The 25,479-nt window shown below is 39.2% G+C and overlaps 1 protein-coding gene across 2 annotated transcripts in view; it reads left to right on the forward strand.

Annotated features, from left to right (window-relative positions):
* Positions 1-25,479, forward strand: part of PLCH1 (phospholipase C eta 1) — a 252,761-nt gene that overhangs the window by 184,488 nt on the left and 42,794 nt on the right. For both annotated transcript variants that reach the window (XM_066369876.1, XM_066369877.1), the window contains exons 9-11: positions 1,595-1,715; positions 13,891-14,062; positions 16,367-16,474. In XM_066369876.1, coding sequence (XP_066225973.1) covers positions 1,595-1,715; positions 13,891-14,062; positions 16,367-16,474 — 401 coding nt within the window. The remainder of the gene's footprint in view (positions 1-1,594; positions 1,716-13,890; positions 14,063-16,366; positions 16,475-25,479) is intronic.

The following is a 25,479-nucleotide window of genomic DNA, read 5'->3' on the forward strand; positions in this document are numbered from 1 at the left end:
GACTTCAAAGGTCACAGCAGAAGAGAACAGGGGTGACTGGTTAGGGCAAGATTTTGTAGACCGGACCTGGATGCAGTGCATAACATTTCTGCTCACATTTCAATGACCACATCCTACCATAAGGAAAGGCTGATCCATCCATTCCATCTGTGTGCCAAGTGAGAGAGAAAACCAGCTGAGTGAAGGGCTAGCCAGTCTCTAGCACCAAAGACAGGGACCTTGGAGTTTGCAGGCGGGACCTGCTCTGGGATATCTATTAATCAATTGAGCTTACATCTACTGGGTACATTCTATGTGTGGGAAGCTCTGTTATGTACCAGGTTGTCTTTTGAGCAAAGGAGCAATGTGGAAAAAGTAGTGCTTTGAGAAATTAGTCTGATAGTATAGTATAAAACAAGAGAAGACAAACTCTAAGTTGGGGACAATGGTGAGGAAGCTAATATCTTTCTCCAGCTCAGAGCCAACGAGGTTGTCTATACACACCACAATATCAATTTTATCAATAACCATATCAGTTACTGTGTGTCATATTATAAGCAACTTTATATGTACTTAATCATTGCTGAAACTTGTGATGCAGGTGCTGTTATTATTTTCCTTTAATGGCTAGGAAAAGCAAGACTTTTAAATGATTCAATCATTTGCTCACGTTCACATAAATCTTGGCAAAGCCTGAGGATTTGAACATAGAAAGTTGATGTTATTTTATAACTATTGTAGAGTTAATAAAATGGAAATAAATTTAATGGGAACATAATGAATTTAAGTAAGCAATTATAAAAAACCTTGTTATTGGTTTGAAATGGTCATTGTGACATATTAAAAAACCCTAGTAGGCCCTGGCCGGTTGGCTCAGCGGTAGAGCGTCGGCCTAGCGTGCGGAGGACCCGGGTTTGATTCCCGGCCAGGGCACACAGGAGAAGCGCCCATTTGCTTCTCCACCCCTCCACCGTGCCTTCCTCTCTGTCTCTCTCTTCCCCTCCCGCAGCCAAGGCTCCATTGGAGCAAAGATGGCCCGGGCGCTGGGGATGGCTCTGTGGCCTCTGCCTCAGGCGCTAGAGTGGCTCTGGTCGCAACATGGCGACTCCCAGGATGGGCAGAGCATCGCCCCCTGGTGGGCAGAGCGTCGCCCCTGGTGGGCGTGCCGGGTGGATCCCAGTCGGGCGCATGCGGCAGTCTGTCTGACTGTCTCTCCCTGTTTCCAGCTTCAGAAAAATGAAAAAACAAACAAACAAACAAAAAAACCCTAGTAAATTGAAGAAATGAAATTATAGAAACAACCTGTTAAGAAATCATTGTCCTTGGAACACTTGATTGGATTTAGATCAATTTCTAATGAGAGTTCATGATAAATGCTAAGTTTCTTGTGAATATGACATCTAGTCTAATTTATAAGCACCCAAAAACAGATTAATTATCTTTAATTTCTTATTCTCTTAAATATGCCAGAACACTTATTTCTCTGTTTGCCATCTTTGTTATGATTATAATATGTAAAATCTCAAATAATAAAATAATACTTGTCTGATGTTTCCAGAAATATTGGTAATGCCAGAAATTCTTGGGTGTTGATAAAAAGTTGTGTTTTTGGCAGTTGACTGTTGGGATGGTCCAGACGGAGAGCCAGTTGTTCACCATGGTTACACCCTCACTTCGAAAATCCCCTTCAGAGACGTTGTGGAGACCATCAACAAGCATGCTTTTGTGAAGAACGAGTAAGTGTAGCAATATCTTGGAGCCAAGCTAAGTCAGCACATGGAGCATGACCTGATGCAACATGACTACAAAAGCACACACTCTTCCCAGGACTACTTATCTCCTTTCTGCTAGCCAATTCTCTCCTTCCTTCCCCAAACATTGTGAACAAATAATATGGACTCTGTGTACATGCTTTCTCATGTTCTGTTTACTCCTTGTCCCATTCTTTCTATATGTATACCTCTTTACTGGATGGTTTTGCAAAGAGTGGCCTCAAAATTTCTAAGTTCAGGGTGTGCAGAATGTCCATAAAGTCTGGAAACACAGGTTACTATACAGAGTAGTTTATTGATAGTATATTATAATTTGGTAAAATAATATTTAGGTTTCTAGACTTGCTGGGTGTCTAAATATAATAATTCTTGTCTTAAAATCTTCAAAAGCTCCCTGTAGTACACAGTCATGTCTCCCATCCCCTTTAAAATCTGGCTTCTTCCTTCTCCTTGAGGGTCTTCTTTCACTGAGACAGGATTCTGTCTTCATTGACTGTCCTGGACTTTCCAGTGATTCCAGTTCTTTTACAACTCCCTGCTCTTGCATATGCTGTTCTCTCTGCCTGCAACACCTTTTTCCATTATCTCATCTGCCTAATTCTTGCTCATCCTGCAAGACTGATTAAGCATTGTCCCTCTGGCAAACTTACTGCTTGCTGATACCTCTAGCTAGTTTAAATACTCCTTTTTCTATTGTCAGTAACCTGAGTATATTTTTATCAATTCATATAGCACCCTGTTATAATTGTTGGTTACTTGACTTCTTTTTTAAATCTTTAATATCATGAACTCATTAAAAATATGGGGTTATGCCATATTCATTTTTTATTGCCTAGCAGGTACCTGCAATATACCAGGCACTCAAGAAATGATTTTTGAATTAAAAGAAGCAAGTTAAAATTACAATTCCATAAAATCAATCTTATAAAAGTTAGTAGTCTTTAAAATGTTTTATATTTGGTCTTGTCATTAATTAACCATGAGGTTAAAACACTGTTCTGATCAAGGCACTTGCTGCATTGCAGGTTTAGTTTCTGGTGTCTTCTACTTGAAAGAATCTTTAGCACTGATTTCTGACGTACAGTTACCACTAGTCTCAGCCAAGGTGAAGAAGTGATTTTTTTTTACCACTTCATTCCCAATATGTGAAGTATCGTGTTGGGAAGACCTGCTACTTGTGTACCTCAGGGAATCTCTGGTGACTTGACAGAGCTTACTTTAAGCTCAGAAATTCTTAGGGGAAGAGCAACTTCAAATTTTAACAATTGATAAGCTTGTTTAGCCATTTTAAAAGTTTATTCTTTTCCTTTTCTTTCTTAAATCCTCATATTGTGACCACCAAAAATGTCTTCAGACATGGAGAAATGTCCATTTGACTGAAGGAGTGGGTATGGGACAATTATCTTCCTCTCCTGTTGAGTATAATAGCACTGCTTTATATTAAATGTCTTTAGATACAAATAGGCTTTTTATAAACAGGTTTGTAATAAAAATTTATTGTTAGAATTCTATGATGTGATTGCTATGTAAAACCCATGTGAGGACACAAGAACAAACAAGTTACAATCTTTTTTTTTTTTTTTTTTTTTTTTTTTTTGAGAGAGAGAGACAGAGAGAGGGATAGACAGGAGGGGAGATGAGAAGCATCAGTTCTTCTTTGCGGCATCTTAGTTGTTCATTGATTACTTGTTTATTGATTGCTTTCTCATATGTGCCTTGACCAAGGAGCTACAGCAGAGTGAAAGACCCCTTACTCAAGCCAGCAACCATGGGGTCATGTCTATGATTCCATGCTCAAGCCAGCAACTCTGTGCTCAAGCTGGCAACCTCATGGTTTCAAACCTGGGGCCTCCACCTCTCAATTTGATGCTCTATTCACTGCGCCACCACCTGATCAGGCCAAATAGTTTACATTCAGATAACCAAACCAACTTCAGTCACAAAGGTCATTTCTTAAATTGCCTGTGGTATCAGGTTTTACTATTGAGGATAGAATATAATTGCAAAAGTTCACAGCCTGTATTGTGGAGTTTAGGTTTATAATACAACCCCAGAAATAAAGATTTATCTACATAGATATATTAGACAATTTTAATACTGACTTGAAACTCTGGAAAAATGTATTGCTTATTACTTTGGAAGATTTTGATGGAAAACTAAAAAAAAAAAATCAAAATAAACATGAATTTGAAATAATCTCTCGCTCTGAGGATAAACAAAGTCAGAAGAGGAGTAATACCATGTCATCAGTGCTGGTTCCTTTTCTGCCTTGGCCACCACCTCTTCAGGCTGTCTTTGGTAATGACCTTTAATCGGGTCTTAAATTCTCCACGCAGAAACCTGAGCGCTGATGGGAAGTGAATGCTTGAGGTTTCCTTTCCTTCTTTCTGAAGGTAACGGCTACTATATAATTCTACACAAATGATTTTGAAATGCCTGGCATTAGATGCTATAAAACACAAAATTCCATTATTTTATCCTCAAGAATTATATTCAAGCTGGGGACTGATTATCTATTTGACTTGTATTATATATATTTTATTTTTAATGTATATCATAAGTATTAAATGCAAGTAGCTGCATTTAATGATATTCAGTGGTCTCTTAGATGTTTCTAGCTTTTTGAATAAATTAGATGAAATTACATTATATGAGTTTTATTCATTTATTTTTAAATTTTTATGAATTTTAATTTCTTATTTTAACATGTATTCAGGTGTCTCACTCAATATAACACCTTTACACCCATCCCCATGTCCCCTATTACACCCTTTTGCCCACCTCCCCCTAACTTTCTCCCCTCCTTCCCTCCTGAATTTGCTGCCCTGTTATCTGTATCTCTGTGTTATGTATATATAGTTTCACTAATGCTTTCACCTTCTCTGATACCATCCCCTCATCCCACTCCCCTATGACTGCTGTCCCTCTGCTCCCTGTTACCCTGCCTCTGCCTCTATTCCGTTCCTCAGTTTACTTTGTTCATTAGATTCCACATATAAGTGAGATCATATGATATTCGTCTTTCTCTGCCTAGCTTATTTCACTTAGCATAATGATCTCCAGATGCATCCATGCTGTTGCAAAAGGAAAACTTCCTGTTTTCACGGCCATGTAATATTCCATTCTATATGTGTACCAAAAGGCCTTTTTTTTTTTTTTTTGTATTTTTCTTAAGTTGGAAATGGGGAGGCAGTCAGACAGACTCCTGCATGTGCCCACCAGAGGGCGATGCTCTGCCCATCTGGGGCATCGCTCTGCGGCAATCAGAGCCATTCTAGCACCTGAGGCAGAGGCCATGGAGCCATCCTCAGCGCTGGGGCAAACTTTGCTCCAATGGAGCCTCAGCTGCGGGAGGGGAAGAGAGAGACAGAGAGGAAGTAGAGGGGGAGGGGTGGAGAAGCAGATGGGCGCCTCTCCTGTGTGCCCTGGCCGGGAATCGAACCCGGGACTCCTGCACGACAGGCTGACGTGCTACCACTGAGCCAACCAGCCAGGGCCTATGTAGCAAAGCCTTTTAATGCACTCATCCACTGATGGACACTTGGGTGTTTCCAGATCTTGGCTATTGTGAACAATCCTGCAATAAACATGGGAATGCATATCTTCGTTTGAATCAGTGATTTGGTATTCTTAGGATATATTCCACAAGTGGATGGCTGGGTGAAAAGGTAGTTCCATTTTTAAGTTTTTGAGGAATCTCTATACTGTTTTTCACAGTGGCTGCACCAGTCTGCATTCCCACCAGCAGTGCAGGAGGGTTTCCTTTTCTCCACACCCTTGCCAGCACTTATGGTGTGTTAATTTGTTAATGAGCACCATTCTGAGAGGATGAGGTGCTATCTTATGGTTTAAATTTGCATTTCTCTGATGATTAGTGACGTTGAACATTTTTTCATATTCCTATTGGCCATCTGTATGTCCTCTTTAGAGAAGTGTCTATTCAGTTCCTTTGCCCATTTTTTAATTGGATTGTTTATCTTCCTTGTGTTGTGTTTTAGAAGTTCTTTATAAATTTTGGTGATTAACCCCTTATCAGACATATTGATAAATATGTTCTCCCATTGTGTGGGTTGTCTTTTTATTTTGTTTCTGGTGTCTTTTGCTGTGCAAAAGCTTTTTATTTTGATATAGTCCCATTTGTTTATTTTGTCCTTTATTTCACTTGCCAATGGAGATAAATCAGCAAAAATATTGCTACAAGATATATTGGAGAGTTTGCTGCCTATGTTTTCTTCCAAAGTGTTTATGGTTTTGTAAATTACATTTAAATCTTTTATCCATTTTAAGTTTATTTTTGTGAATGGTGTAAGCTGATGGTCTAATTTCACTTTTTTTTGCATGTGCCTGTTCAATTTTCCCAACATCATTTACTAAAGAGACTGTCTTTACTCCACTGTATGTTCTTACCTCCTTTATCAAAGATCAATTGACCATAAAGATGTGGGTTTATTGCTGGGTTCTCTATTCTGTTCCATTGATCTCTATGCCTGTTCTTATGCCAGTACCAAGTTGTTTTGGTTACAATGGCCTTGCACTATAACTTGATATCAGGAAGTGTGATACCTCCCACTTTATTCTTCATTTTCAAGATTGCTGAGGCTATACGTGTTCTTTTGTGGTTCCATATAAATTTTTGGAATATTCATTTTGTATCTTTGAAGTATGCCATTGGTATTTTAATAGGAATTGCATTGTACCTATAGATTGCTTTGAGTAATATAGACGTTTTAATGATGTTTATTCTTCCTATCCACGAACACGGTATATGATTTCACTTGTTTGTGTCTTCCTTCATGCCTTATAATTTTCCGAGTACAAGTCTTTTACCTCCTTGGTTAAATTACTCCTATGTACTTTATTCTTTTTGTTGCAATAGTGAAGGGGATTGTTTCCTTAATTTTACCCTCAGACAATATGTATAAAATGCCACTGATTTCTGAATTTTAATTTTATATCCTGCCACCTTGCTGAATTCATTTATCAGGTTTAGTAGTTTTTTGACTGAGACGTTAGGGTTTTCTATGTACAGTATATATTTCCAGCAAATAATGATAGTTTTACTTTTTATTTTGTAATTTAGATGCCTTTTATTTCTTCTTATCTGACTGCTGTGGCTAGGACTTCTAGAGCTATGTTGAGTAAGAGAGTGAAAGGGGGCACCCCTGGCTTGTGCCTGATGCTAAGGGTATTGCTTTTAATTTTTGCCCATTGAGTATGATGTTGGCTGTGGGTTTGTCATAGATGGCCTTTATTATGTTGAGGTATGTTCCTTATATTCTCACTTTGCTTACAGTTTTGATCATAAATGGGTGCTGGATTTTATCAAATGCTTTTTCTGCATCTATTGATATAATCATGTGATTTTTCTCCTTCCTTTTGTTTATGTGATGAATCACATTTATTGATTTGCAAATGTTGTACCAGCCTTGCCTCCCCAGAATGAATCCATTTGATCATGATGTATGTATGATCTTTTTGATATATTGCTGGATCTGATATGCTAATATTTTGTTAAAAATTTTAGTATCTGTTTGTCAGGGATATTGGCTTATAGTTTTCTTTCCTTGTATTGTCTTTACCTGGTTTTGTAATGAGGATAGTGCTTGGCTCAGTAAAGGAGTTTGTTCTTTTTTTTTTTTTTGTATTTTTCTGAAGCTGGAAATGGGGAGGCAGTCAGACAGACTCCCACATGCGCCCGACTGGGATCCACCTGGCATGCCCACCAGGGGGCAATGCTCTGCCCCTCCGGGGCATCGTTCTGTCGTGACCAGAGCCACTCTAGTGCCTGGGGCAGAGGCCAAGGAGCCATCCCCAGCGCCCCGGGCCATCTTTTGCTCCAATGGAGCCTCGGCTGCGGGAGGGGAAGAGAGAGACAGAGAGGAAGGAGAGGGGGAGGGGTGGAGAAGCAAATGGGCGCCTCTCCTGTGTGCCCTGGCCGGGAATCGAACCCGGGACTTCCACATGCCAGGCCGACGCTCTACCACCAAGCCAACCGGCCAGGGCCTAGGAGGAGTTTGGAAGTCTTCCCTCCTCTTTAATTTTTGAAATAGCTTGAGAATGATAGGTGTTAGTTCTTCTTTGAATGTTCAGTAAAATTCACTTGTGAAGCCATTGGTCCAGGACTTCTGCTTGCTGGGCGTTTTATGATAACTGTTTCATTTTCATTTATTGTAATTGGTCTGCTTAGATTTTCTGTTTCTTCCAGATTGAGTTTTGGATGATTGTATGTTTTTAGGAATTAATCCATTTCTCCTCGGTTGTCCCATTTTTTGACATATAGATCTTCAAAGTATTTTCTTACAATCCTTTGTATTTCTGCTGTGTCAGTTGTTACTTCTCCACTTTCATTTCTAATTTTATGTATTTGAGTCCTCTCTTTTTTTCTTGATGAGTCTGGTTAAAAGTTCATTTATCTTGTTTACCTTTTTAAAGGACCAGCTCTTGGTTTCATTGATCTTTTGCATTATTTTTCTAGCTTCTATGCCATTTATTTCCACTCTTATTTTTTTTTCTTCCTTCTACTTTCTCCAGGCTTTGTTTGTTTTCTTTTTCTAGTTCTTTAAGATACAGGGTTAAGTTGTTCATTTGAGCTTTTTCTTACCTCTAAGGGTATGCCTGTAGTGCTATGAACTTCTCTCTCAGGACTTCTTTTGCTGTGTCCCATATATTTTAGGTTGTTGTATGTTCATTTTCATTTGTTTTAAGGAATTTTCTAATTTCTTCCTTGAGCTTATTGATAACCTATTTGTTATTTAATAACATGCTATTTAGCTTCCAAGTGTATGAATGTTTTTTAGTTTTCTATTATAGTTGATTTCTAGCTAAATCCCATTGTGATCTGAGAAGATGCTTGATATGATTTCAATCTTCTTACATTTATTGGGACTTGTTTTGTGTCCTAACATGTGGTCTATCCTAGAGAATGTACCATGAGAAGTTGAAAAGAATGCATATTCTGCTGCTTTAAGGTAAAAGGTTTCGAAGATATCAAATACAGTTGATCTTGTGTGTCATTAAGGCCGGTGTTTCTTTGTTAATTTTCTGCCTGGAAGATCTATCCACTGATGTTAGCAAGGTATGAAAATCCCCTACTATTGTAGTATAGCTGTTGATTGTGCCTTTATGTCCATCAAAATCTGTATTTTGGTGTTCCTATATTAGGCGCATAAATCTTTACAATAATTATATCTTCCTGTTGGATTGCTCCCTTTATCATTGGAAGATTGTATGTTTACATGTAAGGGATAAAGTGACCTTCTTTATCCCTTATTATAGCCTTTGTTTTAAAGGCTATTTTGTCAGATATAAGTATTGCTACCCCAGCTTTTTTTTTCATTTCCATTTGCATGAAATATATTTTTTCATCCCTTCACTTTCAGTCTATGTATATTCTTTGTTCTGAGGTGAGTCTCTTGTAGACAGCATATGTACGGGTCCTGTTTTCTTATCCATGCAGCTACTCTATGTCTTTTGATTGGATCATTTAATCCATTTACATTTAAGGTTATTATTGATATGTAGTTGTTTATTGCCATTTTATTCTTTAAATCTAAATTCTTCTTTTTCTCTATTTCTTTTTTCCTTTGTGCTTTATTTTTAGAATTTTTTTTGTTTTTTTAAAGTTTTTATTGAATTTTTTTTCCCCAGAGACAGAGAGTCAGAGAGAGGGATAGACAGGGATAGACAGACAGAACAAAGAGAGATGAGAAGCATCAATTATCAGTTTTTTGTTGTGACAATTTAGCTGTTCATTGATTGCTTTCTCATATGTGCCTTGAGCGTGGGCCTTCAGCAGACCGAGTAACCCCTTGCTCAAGGCAGCGACCTTGGGTTCAAGATAGTGAGCTTTGCTCAAACCAGATGAGACCGCACTCAAGCTGGCGACCTCGGGGTCTCGAACCTGGTTCTTCCGCATCCCAGTCCGACACTCTATCCACTGCACCACTGCCTAGTCAGAATCCTTTGTGCTTTTTACAGCAGGCCCTTTAACATTTCTTTTAGTACTTACATGTTTGTAATGAATTCCTTGAGGTTTTTTGTTTTGTTGTTTTTGTCTGGGAAGCTTTTTATTTCTTCTTCAATTTTAAATAATAGCCTTGCTGAGTAAAGTAGTCTTGGTTGTAGGTTCTTGTTTTGTAATCAGCTTCAATATTTCTTGCCCATCTCTTCTGGCCTTTAGTGTTTCTGTTGAGAAATTGGATTTCATCCTTATGGGGGCTCCTCTATAGGTAATTAACTGCCTTTCTCTTGCAGCTTTTATTATTCTTTCTTTGTCTCTTAACTTGGGCACTTTAATAATGTCTTAGTGTAGGTCTCTTTGGGTTCCTCTTTAATGGGACTCTCTGTGCCTCGTGAACTTGTGTGACTTTTTTCTTCATCAATTTAGGGAAGTTTTCAACTGATTTCTTCAAGCAGTTTCTGTATCCCTTGTTTGTTTTCTTCTCCTTAAGGAACCCCTGTGATGCGTATATTTTTTTCTCTTCATGTTGTCCCCCAGGTCTCTTAGAGTGTCCTCAGTCTTTTTGAGCCTCTTTTTGTTTTGCTGCTCTGCTTCTTTGCTTTTATTTATCTTGTCTTCTAAATCACTGATTTGGTCCTCTGCTTCATCTAGCCTGCTGTTGATTCCTTCTAGTGCATTCTTTATTTCTGATATTGTATTTTTTTTGTATGATTTCAGTCTCCTTTTTGATGCTTGCTATCTCTTTATTTAGGTTCTCATTATGACTATCCATTGTTGCTCTAAGATACTTGAGCATCCTAAAAATTGTTATTTTATCTGCATCTGGTAGTTTGGTTACTTCCATTTCATTTAGTTCTTTTACTGGGGATTTCTCTTATTGATTCATTTAGGCCACATTTCCCTGTCTGCCCATTTTGTCTGTGTATTAGGGAGCATTGTCTGACTTTGAAATTTTTTTGTGGTCTTTATTGAAGAAGATGGACTCGGTGGTACGTCCTCCAGGCCACCCATTTTCCTTGTTCTAGGAATGCTTCTTGAGGGTACTATTTTCCCTCCATTGTATATGAGTATTAAATGCAGTTGGCCCTTTTGTGGGTACAGTTATCCCTTCAGGCTGGTTCTTCTAAGGGTCAACCTTGATCATGTGTATTATACACTGTGCCATGTCTTACCTATTAGGTGCATTTATTCTCCACAGTGTGTGGTGCCTGCTGGACTCCTCCTTTGGGCATGCTGCTTGTCTAGCTGAGTATAGGGTTGATGCTGTCTGCCACCCACTACCATCTGTGTAGGTTCTAGATCAGAGGTCCCCAAACTACAGCCCGTGGGCCACATATGCCCCCTGAGGCCATTTATCCATCCCCCACCACACTTCCAGAAGGGGCACCTCTTTCATTGGTCGTCAGTGAGAGGAGCATAGTTTCCATTGAAATACTGGTCAGTTTGTTGATTTAAATTTACTTGTTCTTTACTTTAAATATTGTATTTGTTCCCGTTTCATTTTTTTACTTTAAAATAAGATATGTGCAGTGTGTATAAGGATTTGTTCATAGTTTTTTTTTATAGTTCAGCCCTCCAACGGACTGAGGGACAGTGAGCTGACCCCCTTTGTAAAAAGTTTGGGGACCTCTGTTCTAGATCTTCTTGCATTGGTATCAGCCATTGTTTGTAACCTGCTGTGGGCTAACTGTCTGCAGCTACTGCTCTTTTCGCTGTTTGTGTCAGTGTTTTCTTTACCTGGGTAGTATATAAGGATCAGCTTCCTCCTGCATAGAGATGACAGCAGCTCCATAAAACTCCCAAGCTCCATAAGATTTGCCTCCACTTTTCAGCTTGTCTACCTCCTTTTGTAGCTGCCTGGTCCTCCCCACATAATCTTCTATAGAAATACTGCAGTGTGGGCCCAGATTGACCTCACCCAACCAACCCCTCTGCAGGTTGCAGGCTTGTTGGGATAGGGCAGCTGAGGTTGGGAATGCATCATTAGTGAGACCGCCTACTTCAAGGATCTCTTAGTCAGGGAGCTCTCTTTAGGGAGCTCAGTATGGCGAGTGTGGCCCCTACTCCAGAGTCTAATTTCTCAGCCACTGGTGGATACTCAATTTTTATTTCTCCCCAACAAGGTGAGTAGCAGGTTCAGATTGAGGGGGGCTGACTGTCCCCTCTGCAGAAGTTCTTACTCTGGTCTCAGGGAGGAAGGCTGAGAGAATCCTCTCCTGGGTTGTGCCTCACCAGAAAGTGGTTAAGCCCCTCGACCAGATCCCACCATAGGCTCACAGGCACCCACACTTCAAATGTCCATGCTCTAAGCCTCTTTCCCTTCCCCCTCTGGAATCTAGCCCAGCAGGGCAGAATATCCAGCACCCGGGCCGGCTAACTGTGAAGCTCCCCTCTATCCAATGCTTATGAACCACTGTGTTGGTGCTGATCACAGAGAGTGGAACTCGCCTCAGCTGGGCCAGGTGTGAGAATCCTTTCCTTAAAATTCCACTCTAGCAAGGGTTGTTAGGTCCTGAACTGATGCTCTCTATAGCTGGCTACTGGATATGCTAGCCCTGGGCCTCCCTGGCAGTAACCTGGTGCAGACCAGTGGGAGACACTGCCCATGACTCGCCCTCAGCAACCTTCTTGGAGCTACAAGCAATCCAGAGTTTGTGGCTGCCTTTCCTTGGCCTAGGTGCACATGGAAATACCAAGCTGCACACCTAGTTTGGCTTTTATCCACACTGGACCTGCGGGAAGGGCAGCTTAAAAGGCCAAACTTTTCTGAGTCCTGCCTCCTGCAGCCTCTGTCTGCTGGCTACTTATTGGGCTCGGCCACTGAAAGAACCTCTGGTAGAGTTTAGAGCCTGGTGCAATTCAGCGATTAGAAAGGGTGGAGGGTGTGGCTCGGCCTCAGGTATCAGTTTGTCCAGACTATTTTCACAGACCTAAGTAGGGTGTGGCCTCTGAGACCCAAAGGTATGGTCTGCCTACACACCAGATAGTTTCTACTGAGTCTACCATGAGGCAGAATTACTAGTCTTAGACTCAGAAGTGTGTGTGTGTGTGGGGGGGGGCTCCAGCCTCAACACCAGAAAACTGAGTCACTGATGTGCCTCCTGTTTCCTGGCTTCTCAGCACGACCCAATCTTCATGATTCAGGCAGGACATACTCTTAAGGGCGGAGCAGTTGCTTTTCCCCAGGCTGATGCTGCTCAGAGGGAACTGCTCCACCCAAAAAAGATGGCAACTGCAGTTTGGATAATGACTCAGCACAGGAGTTTTGGTGGTCATCCCCCACAGTGTCTCTCACTAGGCCTCCAACTTTACACTCTCATCACGCAACTCCAGCTTTCTCAGTTCTCCCGCTACCAGAACCCCCAGTAAATGGCTATGAATGAGATTTTCTGTGCTGGCCCTTTAAGACAGAGCCTACATCTCCGAGAGTTTCATCTGTTTCTTTCAGACAGAAACCAGGCTCTTTTCACCACCCAATGCTGTCTGGGTGCCTCTTCTAGGCTGTGGGGCTCCAGGCTGGGGCTCTGGGCCCAGGGCTTCGGGCCTGAGGCTGAGCACCCACACTCTCAGGTGACCCTCCCTGCAGTGAGAGTCACTCTGGACCCTCAGCCGCCCTTTGCTCCTGGTAGCAGGGCCTCCCTTTCCACGTCTCTGCCCTTCTTACCAGTCTTGGTGTGGCTTCTTCTGTGATCCTTGGTTATAGACTCCTCTTCATTTAGTCCAAAATTGTTTTTTCAAGATTATTGTTCTTAAATTAAAGTATAATCTAATTTGGTCCTGGGAGGTGATAGTTGGATCATCTGCCTAATCTGTTGCCATCTTAGACTCCAAGATAAAGAGTCTTATTTCTTTAGGCTCCTTATCTCAAAAATTTCTTTTCTTCATTTAAGAAACATGTAGATATGATACAAAATATGAAACTTCTTTCTGTGATACAAAATATGAAACTAAGTTATCCCACATGAATTGGTATTTTGTTTGGCTATTCTACCTGGCAAAATATGTTTACTCAGAGGATATGTTTTTTATTTTTTTGTAATGTGTCTCTTATTTTTCTCATTTGATCATCACCACTCTCAGAAGTTCCTCGAATTGCAGGAACATGGTGAACACAGGAGGATCATGCAGCTGCCCAAGTTACCTGTGTTCTCCCATTAGAATGTGTTGCTGTCCTTGCAGGTTCCCAGTTATACTGTCTATCGAGAACCACTGCAGTGTCCCGCAGCAAAGGAAGATCGCTCAGTACCTGAAAGAAATATTCGGGGACAAACTGGACCTGTCATCTGTAGAGATGGGAGAAACCAAGCAGCTTCCAAGCCCTCAAAGTTTGAAAGGCAAAATCCTAGTAAAGGTAATTACCCAAGAAAAACAATTGAAAGTATTAATGACCAGCTCAGCCCTCCCTTCCAGGAAGGCTCCAAACTTATTTCTCAGGATAGTAATAATTAGAGTCCATAGGGAAAAGGTTGTCTTAATTTGTGTGTGCACCTTGCTCCAATTTATTTATAGTTATACCTGAAGAAAAAGCTGGTGATTGAGTTCCTGCGTATCCTAGAATTTGTTTTTATGAAGTGAGATCATCAATCTCACTGTAAGCCAAAGGCTTAATATTTTAGTCTTGTATTGGTTTATACCGGAGAGCTGTGTGGGCCACAGGGGTGGAGAAGGCTCCTGTGTCTGTATCTGAAAACGTTTCTTTCAGATTCTTTTCTCCCATTTCAGGCTCCAGTAACTATAAAAAAAAAGTCTTCACGGTTGATTGACCCTGGTTTGGTGAGTGAGGAGAGTTCCCTTCAAAGAGGAGCAGAGGCACAGACACAGTGTCCCATAGGACTTGCGTGTCTGCAAAGGAAGTTGGTGCAAAGAATGACATTTCATGAACAGATTTTTGAGGGAGAAAACTGACTACCTGCAATGAATATTATTAATGCAAAGAATAGCCAGAAAGACAGTTCCTAGAGAGTGCAGATTGCTTTGTGATTTTACTTAATTCCAGTTAATTCTGTGTTTGGATTAAATACATCTTGAATAGATGTGTTGTTTTGAGACTAAAATCCTAAGGAAGAGCAGGAGGGTACTAATATTCAAACTGGGTAATATTTTATCTAAAAGACATGTGTACCAAAAACCAAATATCACATAAGAGGTGCAAATACGTCAAAGAAACTGTGACTTCATAGCAAGAGACTTTAAGGGAGGGCAGCCAATGGAAAAGATATAAAGTATTCACCTTCAGAATTGGTCAAAGCCTGTTTTTCTATTGTTAAATGAGAATTATAGACTGACTCCATCAAAGAGGTGTTGTGGGCATTTGTATGTGTGAAAGCATTTTGACTAAAAGCTCCAAATAATGCAAAAAGTAACACTCAGTTTTTTTGAAGTCCTTCTGACATAACTCTTGTGATGAATACTGATGGCTAGGTTAGAAAGCGAACCTTTACCTTTGTCACCTTGTAAATGTGTTCATGTTCCCTGCATCATCTTTATCTAGCAGTCAGAAGGTCAAATGCCAAATGTCCCTTTGGTTGAAATTCTTCCATTTTGGACAGTAAAACTTAAAATAGATATTGATATGAATTGAGTCCCTTCTTCATAACTACACATTAGGCAACTGACACAGAATGTCCTAAGGCTGATGGGCACCAGGGTGAGTAAGAGCCAGAAGATCTGAGGGGCTCAGTGGAAGGAGTGGCAGGAGATGTGGACTATGAGTAAAATATTTCAAGGAAGCCAAGAATTATTTGCTAGTAATGACATTCATCAGACTTGAAGGAGAGTTCCTAGATCTATAAACTACCATGCTCCCATTTAAAGCAAAAACAAGAGAACTGATTATCCTATGTTCATTTAGTTGGATTTATTATCCAAAAGGCCTCATTTGAATGACTACTTACCACTTTGATGATAGGCAAGTTGGTTATTATTATAACTAAAACACACATATGCTTTTTCCAACTAAGGGCATAGGATGGAGTGATGCTTATTATGATAAGCCATATAGTCTCAAAAATAAGCCTCATTTTTATTTGCAAATAATATTAATTATATTTTATTGAAAGTCATTAAATTGCCTTTTCTTGAAAGTCTTTTTCCTTATTTTGCCTATAATTCAAGCTATCTGCTTTCTAGTCAGCCAGAAGTAATGGTTGGCCAAGGGATAATACAATTTTATTTTTCACTTTTTAAAAATTATTTTTAATTGTAGTAAATAATAAAATTTACCTCCCATCTTAACCATTTTGTAGATTTCAGCAGTGTTAAATATATTGACATTGCCATGTAGCTAATTTCCATAACTCTATTCATCTTGGAAAGCTGAAACTTCATACCCATGAAACAACTCCCTGTTCTTCCCTCCTGTACCCCTGATAATCACTATTCTATTCTCTGTCTTCATACATTTGACTACTTTGGGTAGCTCATATAAGTAGAATCATATAGTTTGCCTTTCTGTGAAGGCTATTTCACTTAGCCTAATATCCTTAATTGGCATATGTCATAATTTTCTTCTTTTTCTTGGCTGAATATGCCATCATATGCATATGTCATATTTTTTTTATCTGCTCATCTGTTGCTGGACACTTGGATTGCTTTCATGTTTTGGCTATTGTGAATTTATTTTCATTTTTAAATTAAGTGTTTTGTTCCATTTCAGGGTAAGAAGTTGCCTTATCACCTTGGAGATGATGCAGAGGAAGGGGAAGTTTCTGATGAAGATAGTGCAGATGAAATTGAAGATGATTGCAAGTTCAAGCCCAATTATGTAAGTTACAGACATGGCCATAATTTTTACCTTCAATGCATTGTAGTAAAAATTGTAGCTTTGTTGGAATCCTCACAAATATAAGGATGTTAATTGAAAAAAAAGGATATTGTTGAAATTTGCTTTGTGTGCTTGAACATAGACACTCCAGTGCTTGTTGAATGAATGAATCAAGGATTGTTGTGTCTTTGAGTTGGGTGGAATGTTAGTGATTAAACCATCTGACCTCTCTCCAGGGACAAATCCCCTGCTATTACAATTTGAGCAAAACTCAAATTGCGGTTAGAAATGTCACTATCTTTCTTGAAATAAACTGACTTTAGTATTGTCTCTCACCTCCTGCTAGCAGCCTCACCATGCTGCCTGTCAAGGCTGGCTAGCAAAACCCAGCTGCAAGTAGGCCCACCCCACCTCAAGAAAATGGACCCTGGGCCAGAGGATTTCCAAGCTCTTTCAGACATGGGATTCTTGGCTTGCTGTTTAATTTACTACATCTTAAATAAAATGGCAAAAAATAGTTTGTTGTCTGGAGGAAATGTAAAGCTTAAGGAGATACCCCCTCCCACCTGGGGGACTAGGATATCTTGACTTCAACCCCTCTATGCCCATCTTTTCTACAACTTACATGATTGTCAAGATCACTAGATGGTAGCATTTGCTCATGCTAATTTGTTATAAAGTTTACAATTTCATTTATTCAGCAAAGTAGTATCCCTCTAGATATCAGGACTATTATTCTACCCTCAATAAAATAGAGTGATTATGTATAAATTCTTATAATTTGCATCATTGTCCTGCAATTATTTACTACTTTGTCAAAAATGATCTGCTCTCTTCTGGATAATAGTAACTATGCTTCTTATAGGTGCCAAAGGAAGCTGGCATCATTTCAAAGGCAGCAAGAGCTTACTGACAGCTGATGTCTCAGTAGACACTTCTGTCTTGTCTTTAATACATCTGAAAAGATTCAGCTTGATGCGAAAAGGAAAACTCACCATCTGTATTAATCTCATACCTTTTAACAGTTTATTTTGGCTCAATGGACTACTACTAACCAATAGAGCTATGGTTATAGAAAATTAATCTAAATATATTTACATAAGTGAAAATACACTTATTATTTTATACGGTTTCTGTTTTGCTCTTCCAAATATTTACTATATTGTGATTAATTACTTATGGGTAATTTAGCTCAAAAATTTTTAGCTTTATTTTATAAAAATTTTTGAGCTGTCTCTTATTTTTATTACCGTTGCATCTTATTTCCAGGATCTCTTGGTTGCTAGCCTCAGGGTAGTCTATCCTTTGAAAATAAGAAACAGCAAGGTTTGACTAAGTTATGAGTTAGGGAATGCTCTTTTTAGCAAAAATGATGGTGGAAATTTAACTACTATGACAATGTAATATTTTTTTTTTTTTTTTTTTTTTTTTTTTTGCTTTGAGTAAAACTCAAATTGTTCTGGTTTCTAAATCCACCCACTTACATAATTTTTTCTCTAATATCAAGTGAGCCTTCTAACTTTCCAAGTTAAATATCTATACTTACAAAATTGAGTTAGCCATAGTTTTATAGAAACAAATCAGTAACTTCACCCAATTGAGTTCCCCTCATCTTCAAAGTCTCTTAGTTGGTTTCTAGGAATCCATAGAGGTAGAGGCTTTCAAACATGATTCCATTAAGATAGTCACAATCTTTCATTTGGAGTCTTTGATTTGGGCCTAGTAAAGGTGTAGCATACCTTAATTGTGGAATTTGACAAGTGTGTCTTTGTCAGACTTTCAGAGAGAACATACATAAAGAAATCAACATCCTAGTGGAAATTATAGTTTTTACTCTACTTTTTGCAAGTATTTTTCTCAATTTTTGAGCCTATTTTGAGCTCTATTTTCTTCTGAGATAAGGGAATGCTGTCTTTAGGAAGCCAAAGTGTTATTATTACCCTATAATCAGTCTATTTATAGTCCTATTGTCAGCAGAGGGCTCTAATACATTATCTGAATGTCAAATGTAAATTGCCTGATCTGAAATGGAATACCTGATCAGATTTCTACAAAAGAGAATGTACTGTGCATAGCTTATGTGGAATCCGTAATTATCTTTGAGGAAGTTCTTCACCTCAGTTTTAACTCAACAGAATGTGGTTAGATTTATAAGTTATATCTGAATTATAGCAATAAATATTTTAGCTGAGCATTCATGAACACCAGAATACTAACTCCCTTGAGGCTTATACAAGATTCATTTGCACATTCAACCATTTTTATTCAACATCTCCTATAGGAAATATGCCATTATATTGTATGAGTTGGGACATATATCAGTAAATAAAACAGAAAAAAAAAATTTGCCTTCTTGGCGTTTATACATTCCTGGGAGAAGAGGAGGATAGAGAAGAATGAAAACAAATAAACAACATCAATAGTATACCAGGCAGTGATAAGTGCTATTGGGGGGGAAAAAGTGGAGAAAGTATTTCAAACTATCCAAATTTGAAATAGGATGGGCAGGAAAGGTCTCACATAGAAGGTAACATGTGAGCAAAGGCCTGAAGGGCATGAGGAGTTAGCCAGGCTGATGTCTGGTGAAGAATGTTCCAGGCAGAGGGAACAGCAGATGCAAAGGTCAGAAATGGGATCAGTGGCTTGCCCAGTATTATGTTCACGTTAGAAGCAGAACCCTCACACAGGTCTTCTTACTCCTGCTAGTCTACTGTTATTTCTAACTAAGGGATTAGATCACACAAAAAGTTTTCTTTTCATGTTAGAAATGCTTTCTTTTGATGAATTAATAGAATCCTTTAAGCTTCTGCCTCATACTGTTTTGTGGCTTCAGCCGTAGTGAAAATCTGGCTCATGATGTGTAAGCCACAAGGCAAAGCCTGTGTGTTCAATGACCCAAGAATTGTACAACTCAAAGACAGGGCACAGTTTCCTTTCAACCACAGCACAATGATCAATGATTCTGTGAGACTAACTCACCATTATTCATCTTTATGTGGTTCTCTAATGTCAATGTGCCTTATAGACTTTATACGCTCACATTTCAAGTTGATTATTTTTTTCTTCTTCTCCTAAGTTATTCTGTATCTTTTTTCTTGTGCTCTCTGGTTTAGCCAGCCTTATAGGTACAAGTATCAGATCACTCTCTTATATATGAAGCTCATCACCAAGCCTTCAAACAAGATTTAAAAGAGCTCTAGGACTGTAATATGTAACAACTTTTTTTGTATTATACTAATACCCTAAAAACATTATTCAACCTGTGTATATAGCTAACACTAAACATAGTCATTTTTCCCCTCATTTCCTATTCCCTTAGCCACAAATCCATCTTTTCTCCTAAGTGATTTATTTTATGATTTGAGCCATTTTAAGGATTATGGATCCTGTTGGTTTGAGTTGTCAGCATTCATGGAAGGGATGAGTTACCTCACAGGTTGGAAGGTTTTTCTACTGAAAATGTTCACTCAGAGGCTAATTGCCCATATGCTGAACATGCTGTTGTATCCTGGGAATAAGGGGTGGGAAATAGACAAAGTGACCTGGAAGATCCCTGAAAAATTCCAGTAGTTTCTAGTACCTGATACACTTCTGCCAACCCTATCAAAGAGTTAAGGTAATGAATACTTAAGGTCTCATATAGTGTATATGTTATAGCCATGCACTGTATAACTACATTTTGGTCAACCACGGACTGAGTATATGACAATAGTTCCTTAAGATTATAATGGAACTAAAAAATTTCTATTACCTAATGATGTCATAGTCTCAGGAACATAATAGCACAACATATAACTCACATGTTTGTAGTGATACTGGTGTGAACAAACCTGCTGTGCTGCCAGTCTTATAAAAGTATAGCATATACCAGTATGTATGGTACATAATACTCAGTGATAATAAATGACTGTGTTACTGGTTTATGCATGTACTATACTTTTTATCATTATTGTAGAGTGTATCTTTTTTACTCATGAAAGAAGTATACTGTAAAATAGTATGCCATGTTATGCTAGCAGCAGCCTCATATGTCTCGTGTTCACTATGTCTCTTTTTTTTTTCTTTCATTTTTCCGAAGCTGGAAACGGGGAGGCAGTCAGACAGACTCCCACATGCACCTGACCGGGATCCACCCGGCATGTCCACCAGGGGGCGATGCTCTGCCCCTCTGGGGCATCACTCTGTTGCATCCAGAGCCATTCTAGCGCCTGAGGCAGAGGCCACAGAGCCATCCTCAGCACCCAAGCCATCTTTGCTCCAATGGAGCCTCAGCTGCAGGAGGGGAAGAGAGAGACAGGAAGGAGAAGGGGAGGGGTGGAGAAGCAGATGGGCGCTTCTCCTGTGTGCCCTGGCTGGGAATCGAACCTGGGACTCCTGCACGCCAGGTCGACTCTCTACCGCTGAGCCAACCGGCCAGGGCCTCACTATGTCTCTTGAATGCTTGGTTTTCTCTTGTGCTTGATTTAATCTTATGTTGTTTTGTACGGTAACATGCAGTACAGGCTTGTCCAGGAGCAGTGGTTTTTACCATATATAGGTGTGTAGTAGGGCAGTGGTCCCCAAACCCCGGGCCGCAGACCGGTACCTGTCTGTGGGCCATTTGGTACCAGTCCACAGAGAAAGAATAAATAACTTACATTATTTCTGTTTTATTTATATTTAAGTCTGAATGATGTTTTATTTTTTAAAAATGACCAGATTCCCTCTTTATATCCGTCTAAGACTCACTCTTGACGCTTGTCTCAGTCATGTGATACATTTATCCGTCCCACCCTAAAGGCCGGTCTGTGAAAATATTTTCTGACATTAAACCGGTCCGTGGCCCAAAAAAGGTTGGGGGCCACTGTAATAGGCTATACCACCTAGTTTGTGTAATTGTACTCTGTGATGTTTGCACAATGACAAAATCTTCTAACAATATATTTCTCAAAATGTATTCCCATTATTAAGTGGAGCATGACTATTTTCTTGTTGGTAATCTGTCTTTTCTTTCTATCCTCATCTGTACTATCACTAGTAAATGACTAAAAGTGCATTTATTTAGTTATTTTCTTAGCACTCAGGAGTATTTACTTCTATTAGAGAACTCATGTTTTCTTTCATTCTTGAAATCAGGCTTTTTTTAAATTTTAATATTGTTTCTATGACACTTCTTAAGTCTTGTTTCTCTGGAAGTCCTATTAGATTTACGTTAAAATCTCAGTCTGTTCTTCATATCTCGTATTTATTCTTTAACTTTATTTTATCTCTGTGCTAAACTTCTCTGTACAGTATTATTTTTCAATTCATTAATTATTTTTTTGACTTTGTTTGGTCTAGGGTTTATTTGAGCTATTTTTTTGTAATTTCAGTACTATACTCTTTATTTACAAAATTTACTATTGGTTCTTTTCTTTTTCTTTTTCTTTTTTTTAAGTGAGCAAGGGAGAGAAAGTCAGACAGACAGGGACAGACAGATAGGAAGGGAGAGAGATGAGAAGCATCAGTTCTTCGTTGTGTCACCTTAGTTGTTCATTGATTACTTTCTCATATGTGCCTTGACCAGGGGGCTATGGCAGAGTGAGTAATCCATTGCTAAAGCCAGTGACTTTGGGCTTCAAGCCAGCAAACTTTGAGCTCAAGCCAGCAACCATGGGATCATGTCTCTGATCCCATGCTCAAGCCAGTGACCCTGTGACCAAGCTGGTGAACCAGTGCTCAAGCTGGTGACCTCAAGGTTTCAAACCTGTGTCTTTAGTGTCCCAGGGTGATGCTATATTTACTGTACCATCTCCTGGTCAGGCTCAACAATTGTTCTTATTTCATCATTTGGCTAAGTTTTAGTTTCTTGTTCTTTTTATGAGACTAGTTTTTCATATCTTTGAGCATCTAAGCATACTAATTTTAAAGTGAAAGAGTGAATTCCTGTTCTAAGTGTTGATGTTTTTCCCACTCTCTTTTCCTCATTAGTTTTAGAATTTTAGGTGAAATGTGTTTTTCCTTCCATTCTCTCTCTCTCTCTTTTTTGTTTTTTTACAGGGTCAGAGAGAGGGATAGATAAGAACAGACAGACAGGAACAGAGAGAGATGAGAAACATCAATCATCAGTTTTTCGTTGCAGCACCTTAGTTGTTCATTGAATGCTTTCTCATATGTGCCTTGACCGTGGGCCTTCAGCAGACTGAGTAACCCCTTGCTCGAGCCAGCAACCTTGGGTCCAAGCTGGTGAGCTTTGCTCAATCCAGATGAGCCCGCACTCAAGCTGGCGACCTCAGGGTCTTGAACCTGGGTCCTCTGCATCTCAGTCCGACACTCTATCCACTGCGCCACCACCTGGTCAGGCCCATTCTCTTTCGTTTTGTATTAACCCTTTCCTTTTTATCTAGTAGTTTGGGAATTTATTCTACCTGAGAACTTTCCACCCATGCGCCACTTTCCTAAATGGACCTTATGTTGATGGTTTGGGGCTTTCTGACACTGGAGATGTTAAAAATATCACTTATCTAATTACCAAGGAAACCAACAATTTGGTTGTCTTCTTATTCTTGCCTCTTTTCATATTAAATTTTATAATTTCTACACAGTAGCTGGGTTTTTTTAATGCTTTCTATTGTAAGCAAGGACCCCCTCCAGCTTTCTTTACCATCTTGGTTTCATGTTGTGAGACTAGCTTGAATCTCCTGTAGCATGTTGGACTCCAAGTCTTGTCTTTGTTACATTATAAGATATAAATTATTGGCCACCCTTACCTGTTTTGAATGTGGAGCTCAGCTACATTTATGATCTCTTGTGATTTTGTTTATTTTTGACCCAGATTATGACTTTTCTCTTTTTTATTTCTTTTATCATTGCAGCAGTGGGGGGCTTCAAAACATAAATATGCAGTGACATGTGCAAACCCATATGTAGGTGCAGATGCACACACCCAGACATACATTCATTTTGGACTGTATTTTGCTTTTACTTTTTCTTAATTAAAGTATATAAAGAATGTTTGCTCTAATAAGATTTAAAAATATATGCTTAACAGCTCTAAAGAAACATTACCTTTTCTTTTTGACATTGTACTCTTATTTTTTTATGTATACCTTAGCTAAATCCAGCTTTTAAATACCTTGCATTTATTGAGCTCTCACTAAGCACAAGCAATTTGCTAAGGACTTTACTTATAGTGTTTTATTTTATTCCCATAACTATGGGGGTGGGGTAGAAGTCATAACTTTATAGATTAGGAAAACAGGGTTTGAAGGATGAAGTGCCTTGTCCAAGATTAGGACTACATAAATGTTTTAGAGCTAACTATTATACTCCATCATTTATTAGAATTTGACTTAATTAAGGAAATTTTGATTTTTGTAAAAGAAAAACTTCATTTCATATTACATAAGTATTCATATTACAGGAAGGTTTAAGATTCTAGAACTACAAAATCTTTCATTACATTGGGATTAATTCAGACAAAAAAAATACATGGGCTATCCTTGATTTCATTAATGTGAGGGGTAACATTAATTGTATATGAGCTCTCAAATTTATATTTTTTGGAGAGTTCATCTACCTGTAGGGACACAATCGCGTTGGAAGCAAATAATGAATTACTTAAACTGTTGTCATATGGTGTTAGCATTGTGAATGTGAGTTCATAGAAAACTGAACTCAGACTGGGCTGGAATACCCAGAGCAGGCTAGAGAGAATCTGTAGCAGTTGTCAAACACACATGCCCTGAAGTCAGACTACCCGGTTTCCAAACTGACTCTGCCACTTGCTAACTGTGTGACCTTGAGGAGCTCACTGAGCTCTCTATACCAGAGATTCTTTATCCTCTTTTTCTAAATGGGCATCATAATAACATTTCAACATGTCATTGTGGTTTTCTCTCTGCCTGACTCCCTGTTTTGTAAGTTGCATTCACACTCCTGGAAAGTGGCTGTCCCAGTTGGCTTTGAACTGTGGAGGTAGTGTCCTCACCTGGCTGAAATTGACATCTGAGCTAGAGAAGGAACAGGTCTACAATCCTAGGGGTCTTCCATGACACTGCACATGTACATTGTGTGACAAGCAATGAAGTCTTGAGCATCCTGCAGTCTGAAACTCTCTCCTGATCTTCTTCAGGATATGTACTATTAAAAGATTTGTTGCTATTTGAAGTCATCTTGAGACAAACAAAAATATAAAGATTCTATATTCTATCTGATTCTTGCTGAGAACCAATCAATCAAATTAATGGACTCTGCTGAAGGAGCAGGCAGGAGACAGTAGAGGGCTGGAGTACATGGCTGAGTAGCAGCTGCTCTTCAGCCCAAGACCTTTGGATTAGGGTTTGGAAAGCTATAGAGTACTCACAAAGTGCAACTAACATATGATCTTTCCTGCCTCCAGACTCTCGAGCCCAGAGAGAAAAAAGACATTTGGGGATGGTGAGATAGTCCATTGTTTTGTTTGTTTGGTTGCTTAAAGCAAAGATCCTCAACTTTATCTGCACATTGGAATGACAGGAGGTAGGTGCAGGTAGAGAGTACCGCTGTTTGAGAATGTGTTTGTGTGTTTGATTGATTTGTAATACATAGTCCTAGATCATATGTTCTTCTCAGGAAAGGAATTGGGAACAGTGGTTACTTCTCTTGTGGAAACTACTCCTGACCATCCCGAAGGGCTGCCTTCTCCTCCCCATTACCCACACTGTAGCATCCTCCCTCTCCCACTGGCTCAGGGTACAAAAGAGCAAGATGCATGTGGTGTTCAGCTGTGGTCTCTGGTGCAGCTACACAATGGTGACAGGTTGCGAGGTTATGTGTCTGTCTCAGCTCTCTTTAAGTAGGGCTACTGCATTCCAGGACTGAATGATAATGTATTAATGAAACCTCAGCCACACTTTTGTTTCTCCACAGCTCCTAATTTTCTTATGTTGGAAATCAAAGAGTAAAAAAGATCAACAGGCAGAAATAGCACACTTTCAGTAACAACTCACAGTGTTTAGAGCAGGGGTCCCCAAACTATGGCCCGCGGGCCACATGCGGCCCCCTGA

This window comes from Saccopteryx leptura, chromosome 2, assembly GCF_036850995.1.
Source record: "Saccopteryx leptura isolate mSacLep1 chromosome 2, mSacLep1_pri_phased_curated, whole genome shotgun sequence".
Classification (NCBI taxonomy): domain Eukaryota; kingdom Metazoa; phylum Chordata; class Mammalia; order Chiroptera; family Emballonuridae; genus Saccopteryx; species Saccopteryx leptura.